The sequence below is a fragment of the Salvia hispanica genome, chromosome 3, assembly GCF_029641045.1.
Source record: "Salvia hispanica isolate PSC_SH4W2 chromosome 3, Shi_PSC_v1, whole genome shotgun sequence".
Lineage (NCBI taxonomy): Eukaryota > Viridiplantae > Streptophyta > Magnoliopsida > Lamiales > Lamiaceae > Salvia > Salvia hispanica.
The window spans coordinates 14,972,557-14,993,227 of NC_142694.1; the positions used below are offsets into that span (position 1 = coordinate 14,972,557).

The window sequence follows — 20,671 nt, forward strand, 5'->3', positions numbered from 1 at the left end:
ATCGGTTGAGTGGGAAGATTCCGCCGCATAAATTCGGTTTTCCGGCTTCGGATTTTGCTGGGAATCCTGGTTTATGTGGAGCTCCACTTGCTCCGTGTAACAACTAATTACGTGTTGTTTTGTAAAGAGAATAATATAATTGATTTTCATCTTATTTCTCCAATAATGACATTACTATTTTATTTATCAATCTCACATATCTTAATCCTTTATAAATTTTTAAAAAAATCATTAACAAAAAAAAAGTAAAATTGACAAGAAAAAAATATAATTCCTAGAAAAAAAAATATCAATCTCACATATCTTAATGCTTATGTAGTTATTTTTCCCTGATGTTACTTTTGCTTCGAGTCTTTTCAAATGAAGTTAGATGCGCATGAAATGCCTATTTTACATCTATGATTACGAGAACTTTTAAATTTGATCGAGATTTTTTTAATTGATGATGATTATGGTATTCGAGTTCAATTTTAAGACATTATGGTGTGAGCTCTGCTATTTGGTGATTTAACGTAGAAGTTGCATTGTTATATTATTATATATGTTGATTGAAGTTGCTCGATTGTGAGGTACAAATGATTAGGTTAACTTTTGCGGAATATATTTGGATAAGCATTTTCTAGAACTGTTATGAGTTAAAATTGTGGAACAGAAAAGGCGATTGAAGATGTTGGAATTGTGGTAATGATTGGGATAAGCATTTTTTTTAGTAATGTTGAAAATTATGTAGTATTTACATTTGAATTGATTACATAACTCATCCATTCCTTTAATTATAAAAAAAAAAGTCAATTCCTTTAATTATGAATCAATTAACATTTAATTAATGGAGTATATTTGAATTGATTATATAACTCATCAATTCCTTTGATTATAAAAAAAACGTCAATTCCTTCAATTATGAATCAATTAACATTCAATTGATGGAGTATATTTGAATTGATTACATAACTCATCAATTCCTTTAATTATGAATCAATTAACATTCAATTAATTTAGAATCAATTATCAATCAACTCTATTAATAAAAAAATCATTTTTATCTTGTTTTCTTCGATATTATTTATTTTTATAGTATATATTTTTTATCTCAAATTAATCAAATATTTAGTTTTTCTTTTCAATTAATATCTAATTTTTTTAGAATAAAGCTTAATCAATCTATTGGAACTTTGATAAATTAAATATAATTCTCAATAGTCAATAGGAATTTCATTTAACTAATTAAGAAAATTTAAATTTTCAATCTTGTGTCTTAACTATAGTACTATATTGTTACTTCACAGTATTAAATATTAACCGGCAATATATCTTCTAACCAAGGCAAAAGAAAATTAATACTCCCTCTGTCTCAGAAAGTTTGTCACCATTTTTCAATTCTGTTTGCTCCACAAAATTTGACATATTTCAATTTTTGTCAGTCTTGGTAGTGGAACACATATTCCACTACCTCATTTACATTCATATTTTATTATAAAACTATATATAAAAGTAGGATATTCAACTAACTTTTTCAACTTACTTTCCATTACATTTCTTAAAACTCGTGTTAGGTCAAAATGTGATAAATTTTAAGGGAATAATTATTTTGAATCTTTTCCTCTTATTATAGAGCATTATTTGATTTACCACAAGTTATTATATAAATTATGATTCAATTTATATATTACTGTGTAAATAAAATAAGTTTAATTGAATCAAAAAAAATAAGAAAAAGAAGAATTTTTTTAAAAAAATTAATAAAACATCAAATTTTAGAAACTATCGTGTATACTATAAAAATATAAGAATATAACCGAAATTTCTCCACTAATTAACATTATTGTATATCTTCTAACTAAGGCTAGATAATTAGTAGTAATAACTAATTCTTTTCCTTAATATATAGTCAAGGATACTTAGTTTTTCAAATCACTTAATTTCAAATTCTCAATGACGAATTATCCAACCAAATACATGATTGTCCTCCTCATCTTCCACTCTATTTTATTCGGCTTGGGGATTCGACAATCCCGAGCTTGCCACCATACCGATAGAGAGGCATTCCTCGATTTCAAGAGAAGAATCAATTCTGATCCCTCGGAATTGCTTGGCTCTTGGATTCCTAGCAAAGATTGTTGTACATCATGGGATGGAATCAAGTGCGACTTTTCAACGGACCGAGTCATCAGTTTGTATCGTCCAGGGGTCTATCCCGATGAAAAAAATGGGAGTGTATACACCTCAATATCTGGAACATTGTCCCCGTTTCTTGGGAATCTGTCTTCCCTCCAATTCCTCAATCTGGCCGTGTTGAAGAACTTAACGGGCCCCATCCCGTCTGAATTAGGCAAGCTTATTAACTTGCGCGAAATGTACCTCGGATCAAATAGTCTCGAAGGATCAATCCCAAGCTCCATTGGGGGCATGAGTCTACTACAAACCCTCTCTCTTCACCATAACCATCTCATGGGACCCATCCCCTATAATCTTTTCAATAAACTGACATCGGTAATACTCATCGATTTTAGTCACAATAATTTGAGCGGAAGCATGCCTGAGTCCATCCAATCTCGCGTCATTGGATCTCACAAACAATAGCCTCAGCGGAAGCATCCCGCCGTCCATAGGAAACATGAAATCCCTCGAATACATCTCGCTATCCGACAACGACCTTTTCGGCCCGATCGATAACTCCATCGGCAAGCTACAACGAGTTGATTTCTTGATCCTCGAGAACAACAATCTTAGCGGCAACATCCCCTCGAGCATCGGCAACATGACGAGTCTCATCAACATATACCTCTCCAACAACAGCTTCACCGGAAAAATCCCACCAACCCTATCAACACTCGAGAGCCTATCATACCTAGACCTATCTACAAACAGCCTTTCCGGCCCGATCCCATCCCAACTCGCTAAATTGAGCAACCTCGAATTTCTATACCTCACACGCAACTCACTCACAGGGAAGATATTGAAATTGATATCCAAGAGAGAAGAGGAAGAAGACATTGTAGGAGAATTGTTTTCTTTTTCGTATTTCATCGTTTGGAGTAAGCCTCTTAATATAGAGGCTTACCCTAATTTACAAATGGTAATACTATCTCCTATTTTTGGTGGTATCAATCACACATTAATTACAAGATCAATCACTCACTAATTACATGATCCTTGCCTTACTTACATTATTTCTTTTCCATATTCTAACACTCCCCCTCAAGCTAAGTAACGGCATCTCCGATGCTTAGCTTGCCTAATACTTCTTCAAACACCTTTGAATGGACTGCTTTGGTCAGGATGTCTGCTAGTTGATCTTCTGAGCGGACAAAGGGCAACTCAATAATTCCTTTCTCAATCTTCTCCTTGATAAAGTGCCGATCAATCTCCACATGCTTCGTCCGGTCGTGTTGGACTGGGTTTTCTGCTATGCTGATTGCTGCCTTGTTGTCACAGAATAGTTGACTCTTCTGAGTAGGTGGAAAGCCAATTTCTGTAAGAAGTCTCCGTATCCATAGGATTTCGGTTATTCCACTCTTTGCTCCTCGGAATTCAGCTTCAGCACTAGAAAGTGCAACCACTTTTTGTTTTTTACTCCTCCAAGTGACAAGGTTGTCGCCCATGAACATGAAGTACCCAGCTGTTGACTTTCGATCGATAGGATTGCTTGCCCAGTCGGCATCGGTGTATCCGGACACTTCTAAATTCCCTCCACCTTTCAGTAGAATTCCGTAGCCAACTGTCCCCTTAAGATATCTTACTATCCTCATTGTAGCATTCATGTGCTCTTCCTGTGGGCTGTGCATGAACTGACTCACCACTCCGACTGCATATGCGATATCGGGCCTTGTATGGGCTAGGTAGATCAGTTTTCCAACCAAACGTTGGTATCGCTCTCTGTCCGCTGGTTTGGCTCCTTCTTCTATCTTCAAACCATGGTTCTGTACCATTGGTGTTTCTGCGGGCTTGCATTCCAGTAGTCCTGTCTCCGTTAGCAAGTCGAGGACGTACTTCTTCTGTCTCAAGAATATCCCACGTTTTGATCGCATGACTTCTATTCCCAGAAAGTACTTCAAATCTCCTAGATCTTTCATCTCAAATTCTTGGGAAAGATTTTCTCGCAGCTTCTTGATTTCAACTGAGTCATTTCCTGTGATTATCATATCATCCACATATATCAGAAGACAGGTTATGCTATCACCTTGTTGTTTGAGGAAGAGAGTATGGTCAGAGTTGCTCTGCCGGTATCCATACTTCTGCATCGCCTGGCTAAACCGTCCAAACCACACCCTGGGTGACTGTTTTAGACCGTAAAGTGTCTTCTTTAGGCGACATACTTCTCCTGGTCCAAATTCACCATTGTAGCCCGGAGGAACCTCCATGTATACCTCCTCCTCTTTCTTTAGTTCTCCATGTAGGAAGGCATTAGTGACGTCAAGCTGATGTAAAGGCCAATTCTGATTTGCTGCAACAGATAATAGAATTCTCACTGTGCTCATCTTGGCTACTGGTGAGAAGGTCTCGGCGTAATCCACCCCATAAGTCTGAGTATAGCCTTTTGCTACCAGTCTTGCCTTATATCTCTCAATCGATCCATCTGCCCGCCTTTTTATAGTAAAGATCCATCTGCATCCGACTGGCCGTTTTCCCTCTGGCAGTACACATTTCTCCCATGTCTTGTTTTTGAGGAGAGCATCTATCTCCTTCTTCATGGCTTCCCTCCAGTGTTTGTGCTTCATTGCTTCTTCTACTGAGTTTGGTATTTCATCCTCATACAAGGCAGCTTCAAATGCTCGTGCCATTTCAGTCATCTGTGCAGTCATGGAGCAGGCCATAGGGTAGCGAGCTTTTCTTCCTTTCCAATCTGGGGAGTATTTCTTTGGGGGCACTCCTCTATTGCATCGTGGAGGCAGGATAGGCTGTCCGGAGGTGTCTGACTCCTCTTGGATGGTTTCCCCTCTATGCTCAAGGTCAGTCTCAATAACAGGGAATTCACTAGGATCAGAATTCCTTACCTCAGGATAATCAGTCAGAGATATTGGGGCCTTGTCACTGAGCGCAGTGGTCTCTGCCGGTGTGTTTGAGGCCTGCTCGGTGGTAAAGCTAACCTTCTCTGTTAGATCCACTTCGGGAACAGGACTTGGTATAGGACTGATGATTAGGTTCTGGAACAAACTTAGCGGGTCAATCGAAGTTTCTTTTTGATTTCCCTCCCCCTGACTGCTAAGTTGGTGATAGAAGTACTCATTTTCAACGAAATCACAGTTCATTGTGATAAACATGCGTTTGGCTTTGGGGTCGTAGCATCGATAACCTTTTTGTTGTTGGGCATATCCTAGGAAAACGCCTTTTACAGCACAAGGGGAAAATTTGGATCTTTCGTGTTTTGGTATATGAATAAAGGTAGAGCATCCAAAAACTCTAGGCTCAAGAGTAAGTGGGAGAGGTATCTGTGTTTGGGTAGATAGGACTTGTATGGGGGATTTGTTTTCGAGGCCTTTAGTGGGTAGGCGATTCAGGGTATAGACAGAAGTGGCTAGGGCTTCAGGCCAAAAAGTCTTTGGGACTTTGGATTCTATAAGATGGGCTCTGGTCATTTCAAGGAGTTTCCTATTCTTTCGTTCTGCTACCCCATTTTGTTCTGGTGTGTGAGGGCAAGTGGTTTGGTGTACAAGGCCATTTTTCGCAAAGAATTGTTGCATTTGGGTATTAACATACTCCCCCCCATTATCAGACCTAAGGATTTGTATGTTTTTCTTATACTGGGTTTGAACAAAGGTATAGAAAAGGACAAATTTATCAAATACTTCTGACTTAGATTTCATAAAATATATCCATGTCATGCGTGAAAAATCATCGATAAAAAGCACAAAATATTTAAGACCTTGACCTCCCGTAATAGGTGCTGGTCCCCACACATCAGAATGAATAAGTGAAAAAACTTGGTCCACACGGGTATTATTAGCTTTAAAAGAATGTCGATGACTCTTAGCCAAAAAACAAGTATCACAATCCATACGAGTAATTTTATCAAAACTAGGGAATAAAATTTTAAGATAACCTAGCGATGGGTGTCCTAATCGACGATGCCATAGCCAAGCCTGTCTGTCCGCGGATCCGTGAGTCAGCAACACAATACTCTGTTGAGCTACCTCATCCACATAGTAAAGACCACGTCGCTCAGTGCCACGCCCAACAATCGTCCCCGTCTGAGTATCCTGTAACATGCAAAAAGAAGGTTGCATTAGTAAGGTGCAATTCAGTTCTTTCGTGACATGACTAACAGAAAGTAACTTATGGGACAAGGTTGGGACATATAGGCAATTTGAGATTTTTAGAGCGGGTGAAATATTAATGGTTCCGGTTCCCTTGACAGTAAGCAATTCCCCATTGGCAGTCTGGACATATTTTTTATGAGGTTCGGACATCCCAGTAAAATCAGATTCATCAAATGACATAGTGTCAGTAGCCCCACAGTCAAAAATCCAGTCCTTATCCTTATATGAAGATTCAGACATACTAGAGGCTGCAGATAAATTTTCTAGAACTTGAAACCTATTTTTGCAATCAATTTGAGGTTCAAATTCCAATTTTCTAGAGTCTGGGGGTCTTTTTCCAACAATATGAGAGTAAATGGGGTCAATATTTAATTTAGGAGTGTTTGAGGACTGCATAAAAAGAGAATGGGGTATATTTTCATATTCTACGGAACTGGAGGGACTGGAATATAATAAAGGTGGATGTGAGGGGTTTAATTTAAAATTAAACCCCCCATTACCTTTCCCAACCCTTGCCGATGCCATTTCTTCTCCAGAAGGCGCCGCTGCAGTCCCAATTCCGATCGCCTCATCTCGACCGGTGACAGTGGTGGCTCCGGTGCTGCCCGCTGCATTCGCAGCGCTGGTAGCCCGGTCTCGCTCCCCTTGTTGCCGGTGGTCCCCTGTTTCCCTTGTTCGCCCAATTTCGAGCAGCCCGTCGCTTCTTCATCTCATCCCACCAATCAGGATATCCGACGAGGTGGAAGCACTGCTCCTTGGTGTGTTTCCGGCCTCCACAGTGAGAGCACAAGAGCTTGTTCTTATCTTCCTCGAAACGACGATCCTCTCCACGGTGCGGAGTCTGCTCTGATACCATATTGAAATTGATATCCAAGAGAGAAGAGGAAGAAGACATTGTAGGAGAATTGTTTTCTTTTTCGTATTTCATCGTTTGGAGTAAGCCTCTTAATATAGAGGCTTACCCTAATTTACAAATGGTAATACTATCTCCTATTTTTGGTGGTATCAATCACACATTAATTACAAGATCAATCACTCACTAATTACATGATCCTTGCCTTACTTACATTATTTCTTTTCCATATTCTAACAGAAGATTCCGGAGGGAATCTTTAATATGAGTAGTCTCGTCTGGTTAGATTTTTCGAGGAATCGGTTGAGTGGGAAGATTCCGCCGCATGAAATCAATTATCCGGCTGAGGTGTTTGCTGGGAATCCTGGTTTATGTGGAGCTCCACTTGCACCATGCAACATCTAATTATGTGTTGTTTTGTAAAGAGAATAATATAATTGATTATCTCATTGCTCCAATCACATTCTTTCTTAATACTACTAATTTATTGTTAATCTCACGTATCTTGAGCGATAGTAAATTGCAAATTATTTTTAACCGTGATACATTTTATATGAAAAATAATGAAATGCTCTGAGAAAATGAGAAAAAATAGTGATTCAAATGATAAAAATTACCTCCTCTGTCTCAAGTTACTTGAATCTCATTTTGTCCCAAGTTATTTGAGTCATTTCTCTTTATATCTAAAAACAAAACATGTAATCACACTTATTCTAATTTATTCTTTCTTTTACTTTACTCTCTTTTCTCTTTTACTTTATTCTCACCTCTACTTTATTTTACTTTTTTAACTCATTAAACACTACTTTCTTAAATCCCAGGATATGCTATATATGAAGACATGGTGACAAATGAATCTTTTATGTACTCCCCCGTCCTATAGTAATAGATCATATTTCATTTTTCATCCGTTTCACACAAATAGTCGATGTTCATTTATAGTAACATTTTTCTCCTTGTCTTTTTCTTTATAATTTATTGAAAAACATTTATGTGATAGAGTATGTATACTACTACGATTTCATAATTTAGAATTTAAAACATTATTTATAGAAAAAAGTAATTGATGTGAATGACTATTACTATTTCGTTGAACAATAACACTAAGAAATTAAGTTTGTATATGCATGTAATCATTTTTATGATTCAGGATTTTAATAATTATTTAATACTAATAAAATAATTTGATGAGAATGACTATAACTATTTCATTGGATGATAACAATATTAAGTGCTTATACACATGCCATCATTTTTATGACTTAGAATTTTAATAATTATTTAATACTAATAAAATAATTTGATGCAAAATGACTATTACTATTTAATTGGAATATAACACTAAGAAATTGAGTATCTATATGCATATAGTCATTTTTATGATTTTGAATTTTAATAATTATTTAATAGTAATTATTACTGTTTCGTTGAATGATAACACTTAGAAATTAAGTATATCTATACACGTAGCCATTTTCATGACTTATAAATTTAATAATTTGTTAATACTAATAAATAATTTGATGCTAACTATTACTATTTCCATGGATGATAACAACTAAAAATTAAATATATATATACGTACGTATATATTTTTTACAATCAAGAATTTTAATGATTATTTAATAATAAAATAATTGGATGTGAATGAATATTTGTATTTCATTGAATGATAATATTAAGAAATTAAGTACTCCTATATGACTATTAGATGATTGAATTGAAATGATTTTATATAATGCAAATTTGTAAAAAGTCAATTTATAATATGGAGTATCTTACTAAATTATTGGCAAGAGGTTAGAATTAGAAAATATTGGCAATTGCAAAATTAGTGCATTGATTTGAAAAGATCACATCTTTAGAATATAAGTGAACTAATTTGACAAGATTAGTGCGTTAGTTTGAAAAGTTTACATCTTACCATTCGAAAATGGTGAATAAAATTAGTGCATTAGTTTAAAATAAGGGTGTATTAGTCAATAGTATAATTTGACTTATGGCAAAGTGATAAGCATTGAGACATTATATTTCTAAATCACTAAATCTCACTAGAAGCAGTTAATCTAAACAATCACAAACCAATACATTAATTACGAATCAATTGTGATTATGTTATTCATTGTTTTTGGTAATGTTGAAAAATCAAAATAACATACTGTCTTGTTTTTATTTTGGTTACAAAACAGATTGTCTTGTTGGTTATTATTCCTTTTTTCCCATAATAAGTGTCACTCTTGATGGTGGCACGAATTTTAAGAAATGTAAAGAAAATTTGGTTGAAAAATTTAGTAGAATGAGGGGCTATTTTTTAAAATTGGTTTTATAATAAATGTGATTGAAGGGAGTTAGTGGAACGTGAGACCTACTTACTATTTATGGTAAAAATAAGGTGTGACAATTATTGTGGGACGGACCGAAATGGAAAATAGCGACAATTATTGTGGGACGGATGAAGTACTATTTCGAAATGTTGAAAATTAAAAATAGTATTTGTAATTGAATTGATTACATAACTCATTAATTCCTTTAATTATGAACCAATTAACATTCAATATTCAAATAATTGAAAATTGATTATCAATAACATAAATTTAATTGACTTTAGTATTGTTACTTAAATTTATATAATATAGTGTAAATGACATAAATTTAATTGAATCAAACAAAAAACCAAGAATGAATGATATTATAGTGTAAATAACATTCAATATTCAATTAATTGAGAATTGAATTTCAATAACATAAATATAATTGACTTTAGTATTGCTACTTAAATTTATATAATACCGTGTAAATAACATAAATTTCATTGAGTGAAACAAAAAAACAAGAATGAATGCTAATAAAAAGAAAAAAAGGTAAACTGAATAAAACATCGAATTGTATTAAATTGTGTGTATATGATAGTACAAGAATAATTGCTCCACTAATTAATCCTACACTATAAATATATACACGGACTACACTTATATGTATATTCTCAATGACGAATTGTTCAACCAAATACCTCATTGTCCTCCTCATCTTCACCTCCATTTTCTTCGGGTTCGGGATTCGACAATCCCGAGCTTGCCACCCTACGGATAGAGAGGCACTCCTCGATTTCAAGAAAAGAATCACTTCTGATCCCTCGAAATTGCTTGGCAATTGGATTCCTAGCAACGATTGTTGCGCATCATGGGATGGAATCGAGTGCGACCCTTCAACAGGCCGAGTCATCAAGTTGGAACGTTCCGGGGATTCAATAGACGACACCCCAATGTCTGGAACATTGTCCCCGTTTCTTGGAAATCTCTCTTCCCTTCAACTTCTCAATCTTGCCAAGCTGCGGAATTTAACGGGCCCCATCCCGTTTGAATTAGGCAAGCTTACTAACTTGCGCGAAATGTACCTCGGAGCAAACAGTCTCGAAGGATCAATCCCGAGCTCCATTGAGAACATGAGTCAACTACAAATCCTCAGTCTTAGCCAAAACCATCTCGTGGGCCCCATCCCCCATAATCTTTTCAATAAAATGACATCACTAATATCCCTCTTTTTCAATGACAACAATTTGAGCGGAAGCATCCCACCGTCCATCGGAAACATGAAATCCCTCGAATACATCTATCTACTCAACAACGACCTTTCCGGCCCGATCCCGAGCTCCATCGGCAACCTAGGACGAGCTAACACTCTGAATCTCGGAAACAACAATCTCAGCGGAAACATCCCCACAAGCATCCTCAACATGACGGGTCTCGTCAACATTTTCTTCAACAACAACAACTTCACCGGCGAAATCCCATCCCAACTCGCCAACATGCGCAGCCTCCAATATCTAGACCTTTCTGGAAACTCCCTCACAGGGGAGATTCCGGAGGGAATCTTGAATATGGAGGATCTTGGCCAGTTTAATGTTTCGTGGAATCGGTTGAGTGGGAAGATTCCGCAGCATCAATTGGGTTTTCCGGCTTCAAATTTTGTTGGGAATCCTGGTTTATGTGGAGCTCCACTTGCTCCTTGTAACAACTAGTTATGATTATCATCTTATTGCTCCAATCACATTACTATTTTATTTATCAATCTCACATATCTTAATCCATTATATATTGGTGATTTAATTATTAAGACATTAGAGTGTGAGCTCTGCTATTTGGTGAATTAATTATTAAGACACTAGAGTGTGAGCTCTGCTATTTGGTGATTTAATGTAGAAGTTGTATTGTTATGTTGATTGAAGTAACAAATTAGAACAATTGGGTACGTAGATAGTCAAAATAAGAAAATGAGATTAATTTGTGTAAACAGAGTATTATTTAAATAAAATATTAAAAACAGACCAATTTCATTGAATTTCAGGATTTAATATAAGATTATATACTATTACTCCTTATTTTAGCGATTGAAAAATTAGTATCAATTTAATAATTTCATTTAAGTGAAGGGAAGGCCGTGTGATATTTCCAGTGGACCGATACTTTTTGTCTTCATTACGTATCTACTAATCACAGGAAAAGAAGCTTCTTGTCTATCATTCTCTTTTTTGACATTGTCAATTGTTTGATATGGAAAATGTAATTTCTACATTTAAATAAGAACCTCAATGCATCTCTCAATCTTACCTTTTTGGGCGTTAGAAGAGAAAATATATTGCATTGACACAGCCACTTAAATATAACTAACTGAAAAACATTTATGTGATATAGTTTGATAAAGTTGATATTTAAATTGCAACTCAAATTATGACGGCTTGATTCATGGAATCTTTAATACTCCCTCTATCCCGCTTTAACAGTCTCATTGACTTTTCTGCACTCGTTTTATAAAAATGATAATAAATAGTTAAAATGGAGAAATAATAAAGTAAAAAAGAGAATAATATAAAGAAGAGTCTTATCTACATTATTCTCTTTTTTACTTTATTATTTCTCCACTTTAACTATTTATTATCATTTTTACAAAACGAGTGCAGAAAAGTCAATGGGACTGCTAAAGCGGGACGGAGGGAGTACTACAATTTAAAGATTTTGTTCGCTAAAAACTATTAACTTTGTTCAAATCTATTATTTTTCGCAAACTTTAAAAGTTGTTTGAAAATACATAAACTTTGTGGTGATTGTTTTAACCCACGGTGGGTTAGAAGGCACACCCAACTATAATTACATGGCATTTTTAATTCTAGTTGTCAATCTTCTCTTGTGTCATCAGTACATGTGTCCTCTAAAATCACAGATGGTTCACTAATTCAATACCAAATGAAACTATAAATACATCCTTCCAATTCCAACAAAATAGGGATCGAATCTCTTTTATTATCCTGTCAAAAATTGCACAATACTTGATTCAATAGCACTTATGTTTCACCGAAAATCCAACTCTTCTAAGTTTAATTCAAACCTCTCCACTAATAAAAATCTAAAAACCGTAACTCTACCTCCAAAAATCGAATACAATCAATAAAAAATGAATTTAATTGACATTCTCCAGCTCAAAAAAAAAGAGCTACGCAAATTTCAGTTTTATTTGAAATGAAATTCGTTAGTAGTAACATTTACGTGAAAGCCGCCTATGAACATTGTCCAACAACCAGCTTTGGCAATAATCCAATTAGTTGTTTGATTGCCAGTGCTTGTTAAGACTTTCGTATGCGCAGTAGCTTCTTCCATATTTGTTTGGAACCACGCTGTAAATATTATTTATCATTATTGAAACCATTGGCGGACGCAGGAATTTTATGGGGGGGATTCCAAATCGGTGTTTCTAGTATTATGGTATTTAATTAGCGCCGATGAATAAGAGAATCAATTATAAAAGTTAGAGGTATATGTAAGGTGATAGTTGATAGATGCAAAGTCAACAAAAGAAAACAAAAAACAACTTTGCTGAAAAGGAGAGTTTATTTTTAAAAAAAAATTAAACATAAATTATTGAAGAGAAGAAAGACTTAAACTGAATTCTTAATATTAGTAATTTAAAACGTAAAAAAAATGATATAAAACGATCGCATAAAATATAAAATAGAAAAATTAATATAAAATGTAATTGCTTATGGTGAGAATCCAACTCTCAAATTGTATAGAATAAAAATAAATTTTTTGTAAGAATCAAACTCAGTCAAATGTAAATAAGAAAAATAAAGACATTTATATGTAAGAAGAAATAAAAATAGAGTGATAACTCTTAATCAAAATTAGCCGTGGAGCAAAATATAGTTATGCCACAGTTAGGATTCAACTCTCACTCTCACTAATCTAAGTGCTAAAGGCACAAAGGGAAGCCAAGTGCGCCATGAGAGTATTTGTTAAAAGCATTAATATAAATATAGTAATAGCTAATATTTTTTGGGGTTCCATGGATCCCCCATAGCACTGAGGTCCGCCACTGATTGAAACGAAGTTCAGTGAATTAATCAATAATGAAAAAGTACTTGTAATTAATTACCTGAGACGGTGTAGAATTTGTCTTTCTCCGCGTTGAAACATTGGGAAATGCCATCAGATCTAGTGTATGCCCGGGCTCGGGCATACACTATAATTTAACTCCAAATAATCCGTCAATTACTAAAAGAAATTGAAACTTAGTTATAAGTTAATAAAAGAAAAAATTAGTATTATACTATTAATTAAAGACATTATAAACTAATTACCGCAAGTGTATACGAGTAATCATATGGCACCGCGTGGACTTCAAAAACTGACAGCACGTCATAGAAATTAAAGTCAATTTATGTGATCATATAATGTGAGAGATATATAGATGACTACGTGAGGGTGTAGAAAGTGAAGATAAGGAAGCAGTTCCAAGACGTGATCGCCATTGCGTGTTGTAATTCCGTCTATATTTCGTAGTGAAGGCGGGAGATAGAGAAGAGCAAGGAAATTTGTACGTGAATGTGAAATTAAGAAACACATGGCTCTTATTTATAGTGGCGGATCCAGAAAGTTCATATTGGAGGTGCAATAAATAATTTCACTAATATAAAGATTTAAAATTCAATTTATTCTCTTCTATTATTTCCATTATTTATTTTCTGGTGACTCGTTTTGTTGTGCATAAAAATATATTGTTGTTTTATTTTACTTTAAAAATTGCACTAATTGAGATAGAGACCCTTAGATATATATACAACTAAGAATTTATTTTAGCTTTAATATTTAAACAAATAAAAAACGATCATATTTTTAAAATAGTTGTATCAAATATGAGCATTAGAAACTATAAATAATACTAAAATTATATCTAACCATACTTTTATTGTGAATAAAACAAATGAGAGAGTAAATAATAAATTAATATATTTGTATTCAAACATTTAACATTAGATTGTAATTAGAAACTATAAACAAATAAGGAAGATAGATTATAATATAGCGCATGAAGATAGAATATAGTGCAATTAATGAAGATAAAATAGCAAAAACTGCGCCTGTGAGAATTCAATCCTAGGTGGATGCTGCGAAAGTTGAGCAGATTACCACTAGGCTATTTACAGATTTTGGGGGTACTGTCGTCCCCCTGTGTTATGAATTGGATCCGCCAGTGTTTATACCCAGGGGAATAATAATCAAACTTTCATATGGTCAGTCTCAAAGATACATTTCTTTCAACTGTGACGTGAATAATCAAACTTTCACAAGGCCGGTCTCAAAGATATTTACTGCCTAACTAGTTGGTTTTCATTAGTAATAAACAATAATTTAAGAGAAGTAAATAGGACGGGAACCCATGTCCAAATTAATTGATAGGAGTATAAAATAATATGTTAAAAACAATTAATACTTCTATTATTATAAATGGTGAATAATGAAGAAAACATAATAAAACTTTAAATGTTGTGAACCCTAGTATCTCTTTCGAATATTTATTCATTCGAATAATTGGTAATAATCATATAGATTGGGAGTTGCATGTGTGATGTATTCCCATACTAGCTTTGAAAAAAGGACCACGACTTTAAAGCAAATATGCACATGTGATGATAGCAGTTAAGATTATTTCTCCAATTTATTTTTATTTTAAATAATGAATTAATGGCTATAGAGTAAACAACTTAATATGCCATGATATGTTTCTTGCAGGCACATGTTAACATAATATATCATGATATGTTAAATTTGGTGCAACTTATCAAATGAAAGACACATTTTTTTAGACATACCTCCCCGCACAGCAGGAGCTGCACCATGTTGTAATCCTCGTCAAAACCAATAGCAACCTCGCGCTTGATTATTGGGCACGAACGGTAAAAAATTGAAATATATGGGAGGAGCTTGAGTTGACCTGCCTAGACAAGGGTTGCATATGGCTATGGGCACAATCAATCACGTGCCATAGATGCAGATTAGACCTGCCTAGTCACGTGACAACTCAGAATCTCAATAGACACTCCACCGGTAGATGCAAGAGAATTTCAATACACACATAGTTAATTGTAAAATCGGCTTTGAATTTTTATATTTTTATTTGAATTAATTCTCAAAAGTCCATTAAAAATATATTATCATCTAATAATTACAAGTTCTACTGAAGTATAATATTTTCCCCCTTTATATTTAATCTCCACAAAATTATAAACTATTGTGCACTATAAATAAATATAAATCATGTTTAAGATGGGCTGATTGGGTAGCTAGTTCGGGTTGTCAATTAATTGCATTAGGCCGATTGGATTCCCAAGTATAAATTGTTGTGCAATAGTATAAACTTTCACATGTGCATTTCTCTCAAATCTCAAATCATAGCACAATTTCAACAACACATGCGCAAATGGCTAAATCAAACCCCAAATCACATAATTGAGATCGACGTGGACAAACAAACAAATGACATAGTAAAACTGAGAAACAAAAACAAACAGTCTGGCCACAGTTATTTTCTTACAACATGATAGTAGCTAAGTTTGACTTCCAGCATAAGTTACATTACAAACAGTAACCTAAAAGACATACATGAAGCATAAGTTGAAATCAAGTGGCAATAAACATACATGAAACAAAAGGTGGAATCAAATGGAATTGATTAGTTGCGTGGATTGATTGTGTAGTAAGTTTGTACGACAGTGAGGCAAAGCAGAAAAGCTGCCGCAAGAAAAGCTATAACAGCCCAAGGGCTTCGAAAATAGGTATTGATGAGTTCAGCCATCCATATTCTAGCTTTATTGTTGCAGTACTTATCAATCCTCATCTTCACTTCATTAAAATGACCAAGACCAGTGCTTGAGGATCCATAAGTACTGATGCTTTTAAATATATCAAGCACCTCTTCATCGTTCTCCAACGTGCTGCACAGTATGCCTTTCTCCCGCATCACCTTTACATCATTAGCATTGTTGATCAGCGTTTTCATGAAATTGAAGTAAGATGTCACCCCAAAGTCTGTTTCTACGCCCGGCGACATCTCAAATAAAATAAGATTGGAGAATAAAACTTTGCTTTCTTCGTTGACCCAGAAGATAGGAAGGCGTAGTTGAGCAAAGAAGCCGAAGGAGGAAAAGCTGATGTCCGTCAAACAATTTGAACTCCGCTGGAGATAAATACCCTTTGCTTTCAGATCTGTCACCGACCGAAAAAGACTATCCATCTTTGTCCGCGCACTTCTTGTGATTTCTCTCGGTTGATTATCTCTCTGCCGAATGAGACTTGGATTTTGTTGGGTCTCAACGGTGCGAAGGAAGGTGCGGCGCAAAGCTTCGAGCAGGTGACGAGGCTCTTCTCCTTGTGCCCATGGGAGTTGTGTCATCCTGTAATCCCCATAAACACGGTAGCTCAAGTACTCGCACAACAATGATTGGTGTTGATCAGGGTATATTAAGGAGATGATCCATAATGGAATTTGATTCACCAGCATACATATATCAGATGAGACGAGCAACATAGCGGACATTCCCATGCGTTCGCACATTCGGATGTAAGTTTCTACCCCACTCTTACCCAATCCGTACATAAAGCATATGAGGAAGCAAGCGTCGCGAAACACTATTTCAGCCAAATCCTCGCCAACGTAGCCACATTCTTCGGTGTAGAATTCGTGTATCCGCTCAGGCTGCGTTTGGTAACACGGAATTGGGGCTGCGGAATTGGAATTGGACCTTTAATTTCAATTCCACTGTTTGGCAATACAAAAATATGTAGAATTGAATTGAATTCCAATTCCACCGATTCCAATTCCACAATTCTAATTCCACGCGTTAACAAAAGAATTGTAAATCAATTCCACCGAAAATCGGGTCAAAATTGAAAAAAGCGCGGATCTTAATTCCGGGTCAAATTGTAAATGGGTCACATATAAATTGAAAAAAAATCACTGTGCGCGTTTCCTTTCTCTCCCCCTCTTTCTCTCTCTATGAATTTTCCCACGTCGCTCTCTCTCCGCTCTATGCCCTAGCTTCTCTCTTTGCTACTGTGCCGAGCGATTCATCTCTACAATTGATGGATAATTAGGTAATGATTCAAACTCTTCCCCACTTCTGCGTTTCGAATTCACCTTTCCTTCTCTTTTATGCTTCCGGTTTACTTTATTTCATATATTTGATGGGAAAGGGGGATGTTGGATGTTTTATGCTTTCATATGCTGCTTGTGTCTTCTTAAATTGAAATTGCTCTGCTAGAGGCCACTGACTCAACTTCAATTTGCATTTATTGTAGCCATTAGAATAAACAAATTTGCAGATGATAAGCTGTTGCTCCTTTGAAGTTGTTTCTGTAGAGAAATTTGGTAATCCTTGTATTTTTTTCGTCTCAAAGTGTGATGTTGTTTGTTGTAATAACCTACATGAAGGTGCTAAAATGCGTAATATAGTAGAAGCTGCTCCATTTAGCTCATGATTGAGCGAGTGAAGTTAGACTTCATTCATTTATTACTCCCTCTGTCCCGGCTAAGATGACACATTGCTTAGCCGGCACGGGATTTTAGGAGTTATTGGTTAAAGTGTTTAATTGGAGAGAGAGAAGATGGGTGTAAGTATTAAAGTAGAGATAAAGAAAGATGGATATTTTAATAGGAGTGAGAAAACGTGGTTGAGTGTATTAATTGGAGAGAGAAAGTTACCAAAAAAGGAAATATGTCATCTTAGTTGGGACAAACTAAAAAGGAAAACGTGTCATCTTAAGCGGGACGGGGGGAGTAGTTTAGAAGTCTTGGTGATGATGAAACTGTGGATTATGTTGAACTTAATTACAACTTTGCAACAACAGACTTCATGGACATAGATATTAGCTAAGTGGAAAAGGGGATCAGTGTCACAATCCTATGGTTTTTATGCATTGATTAAGTATGATATGTTGACAAATAATTGAAGTATGCATGGTTGTTTTGACCAATCCCACAGTTCAATTTCGAACACATATATAAAGATTGAACCTTTAATTTCACGTGCTTGGGGTTAGTTTTCGTGGAATATGGAAATGATTTTTTTGGGTGAGATTATGATGAAGATATGATTATATGTTTGTTTTGGGATAGTAAGAGTGCTAGTTAGTGGGTGGGTGAATACAGAAGTGGGAGAAGTTGTAAAAGTTTCTCTATTAGGTGGAGTTGACATTTATCTACCGAGTTGGATGCTGAAATTCTTTAGTTTCCAGTTATTTGACGCAGTCCACAAGGTTTTGATTTTGCGGGCTCAAGCTAAGGATTTATGTGGTTGTGACTTTTTGTTCAAAGAATAAATTAGTTTTATTAGTCTTGTTAAAAATGAATTTGTAGCTGTGAAATTGCATGGTGTCTCGTTTTCTTAGATAGGTGTGAAATTGAACTAAAGCTATAATGTTTCTGATGCTCTATGTACTTGTATAGCTTATCTTCTTAACCTGAATGATCAAATTTAAGACAATTGAAACAGTGGATTTCTTCTAATTAAGTTTGTTGCAAGGCTCGAATTTGATGTCATCAATGTTTGGCTTTGGTTTAATTTGTTGGTGTAGCTTTTATTTTCTTGATTTGTTGCAGGAATGACCTCTTGATGTTACATTATGTTATGGATTGATGCAAGTTGAATTGAAAGTCTTGTTTACTAACCAATTAGATTCAGATTTAATGAATTGCACATTGATGAGATATTGAAGTCCTAACAATTTCCTCATTTGGCCCAACTCTAAGCTGAATATAGATGAATTTCTAGTGCAATTACCGAAGAGGGATGGCGAACAAGGGACTTAGCGCTCAAAGGCGGCATGCACCGTAGTCCAGACAGTGTCGGTAGTCCCGTCGGCCGGCTAGAGATATTGTCTTTATGATTTGTATAATACTATTGTCTTTATGGTTTGGAAAATAATTGTATTCATTTGATATGGATTGGGGGAGTATATAATTGATATGATCATAATTTGTATTGTACATAACTATATTCATGTATATTTAAATTATATAATACACACCATATATATTTATATATAAAAAATTGTTTTATATGTCGTAAATAGAAATTAGGTATCAACTTAAATATTTTATTATGTTATACATCGGGTTTGTTTTTATGATAGTATATTTATAGTTAATGATTTTTTAAAAAAATTTAGAGAATGGGAAAAAATGTAAAAATGTTAATACTTATTAAAATAGTAATTTAAAAAAAATTATTTTAAATATTAAAAAAATTTATTTGAATTCTATTTCAATTCCAAATCTTTCCTTTTGAGTTACCAAACATAGGATTTGGAATTATAATTCAATTCCATACCAATTCTTTAATTATACCAAACAAATGATTTGGAATTGAATTAGAATTCAATTCCTTCCAATTCAATTCCATAGAATTCCAATTCCAATTCCAATTCAATTCCAATTCCGTGTACCAAACGGACCGTCAATGATTTTTCTCCCAAGGGATTCTTTTCGGTCAGCGCTTCCACAAAGAATATCTTGTAGCTCCAACTTGAATGGCTCCACCTCCCCCAATTGATTATCCCGATAGTGGTGGTATGGGCCGAGGGAAACAGCTAACGGCATGTCCCCTTGCATTTTCTCCCTCAGTATGTACAGCCTGGGCTCCCCAGATTTAGGGATATCGATATTGACGTGGTGGGGTGGGAGGGGGTTTTCCGTCTCCGAAGAAGGACCGGGAATATCCATCATTGTATATGTCTATGTATTTAACGAGCCAAAGTTGTGTAATTCAATACTGCGAGTTGGAAGAATTGGTGAGTTGAAGTTGTATATATATAGAAAATGAGGAGGAAGACGATGACTTAAAACATGGAACCCACAGTTTTAATTAAGGGTTATTGGACTGATTTATATTTATATACTTCTGTCCCCATCCAAAAAAAAATACACTTTCATCTTGTTTATCAAAAAATAGGAAGTTTCTCTTAAATTATTGACACTATTCTACTCCATTCAGTCCATCTTAAAAAGAATCTTTTTGACTAGACATGAGTTTTAAAAAATTGTTTGACTCTGTGAAGAAAAGTGAGTAGAACGTGGAACTCATTTAAAGGGAGCATTAGTTAGTTTTATATTGTATTGTAAGCGTAAAAGATTAGGAAAATGTGAGGTCTGCATATTAAAAGTGAAATAAAGTAAATGGTTTTATAAATGGTGGACAACCCAGAATGGCAAAATGACTTTTTAAATGGTGGAC

The 20,671-nt window shown here is 34.9% G+C and overlaps 1 protein-coding gene across 1 annotated transcript; it reads right to left on the minus strand.

The window, feature by feature from the left end:
* Positions 1 to 16,113: 16,113 nt before the first annotated feature.
* LOC125209311 (UPF0481 protein At3g47200-like) lies at positions 16,114 to 20,160 on the minus strand. Its single transcript, XM_048108911.2, has 2 exons — positions 19,899 to 20,160; positions 16,114 to 17,135 (listed from the first exon to the last, which is right to left on the minus strand). Exons 1-2 carry the CDS (start codon positions 20,158 to 20,160, stop codon positions 16,114 to 16,116), a joined length of 1,284 nt encoding a protein of 427 aa, XP_047964868.2.
* Between the last annotated feature and the right edge of the window lie 511 nt (positions 20,161 to 20,671).

What these genes read in the sequence shown, in the direction of transcription:
- LOC125209311 (XM_048108911.2), bottom strand. Translation starts at nt 20,160, where the DNA reads ATGGATATTCCCGGTCCTTCTTCGGAGACGGAAAACCCCCTCCCACCC. An exon ending in ATCCCTTGGGAGAAAAATCA is followed by an intron (nt 17,136 to 19,898) that starts TTGACGGTCCGT and finishes ACCAAACGCAGC; the next exon opens with CTGAGCGGATACACGAATTC.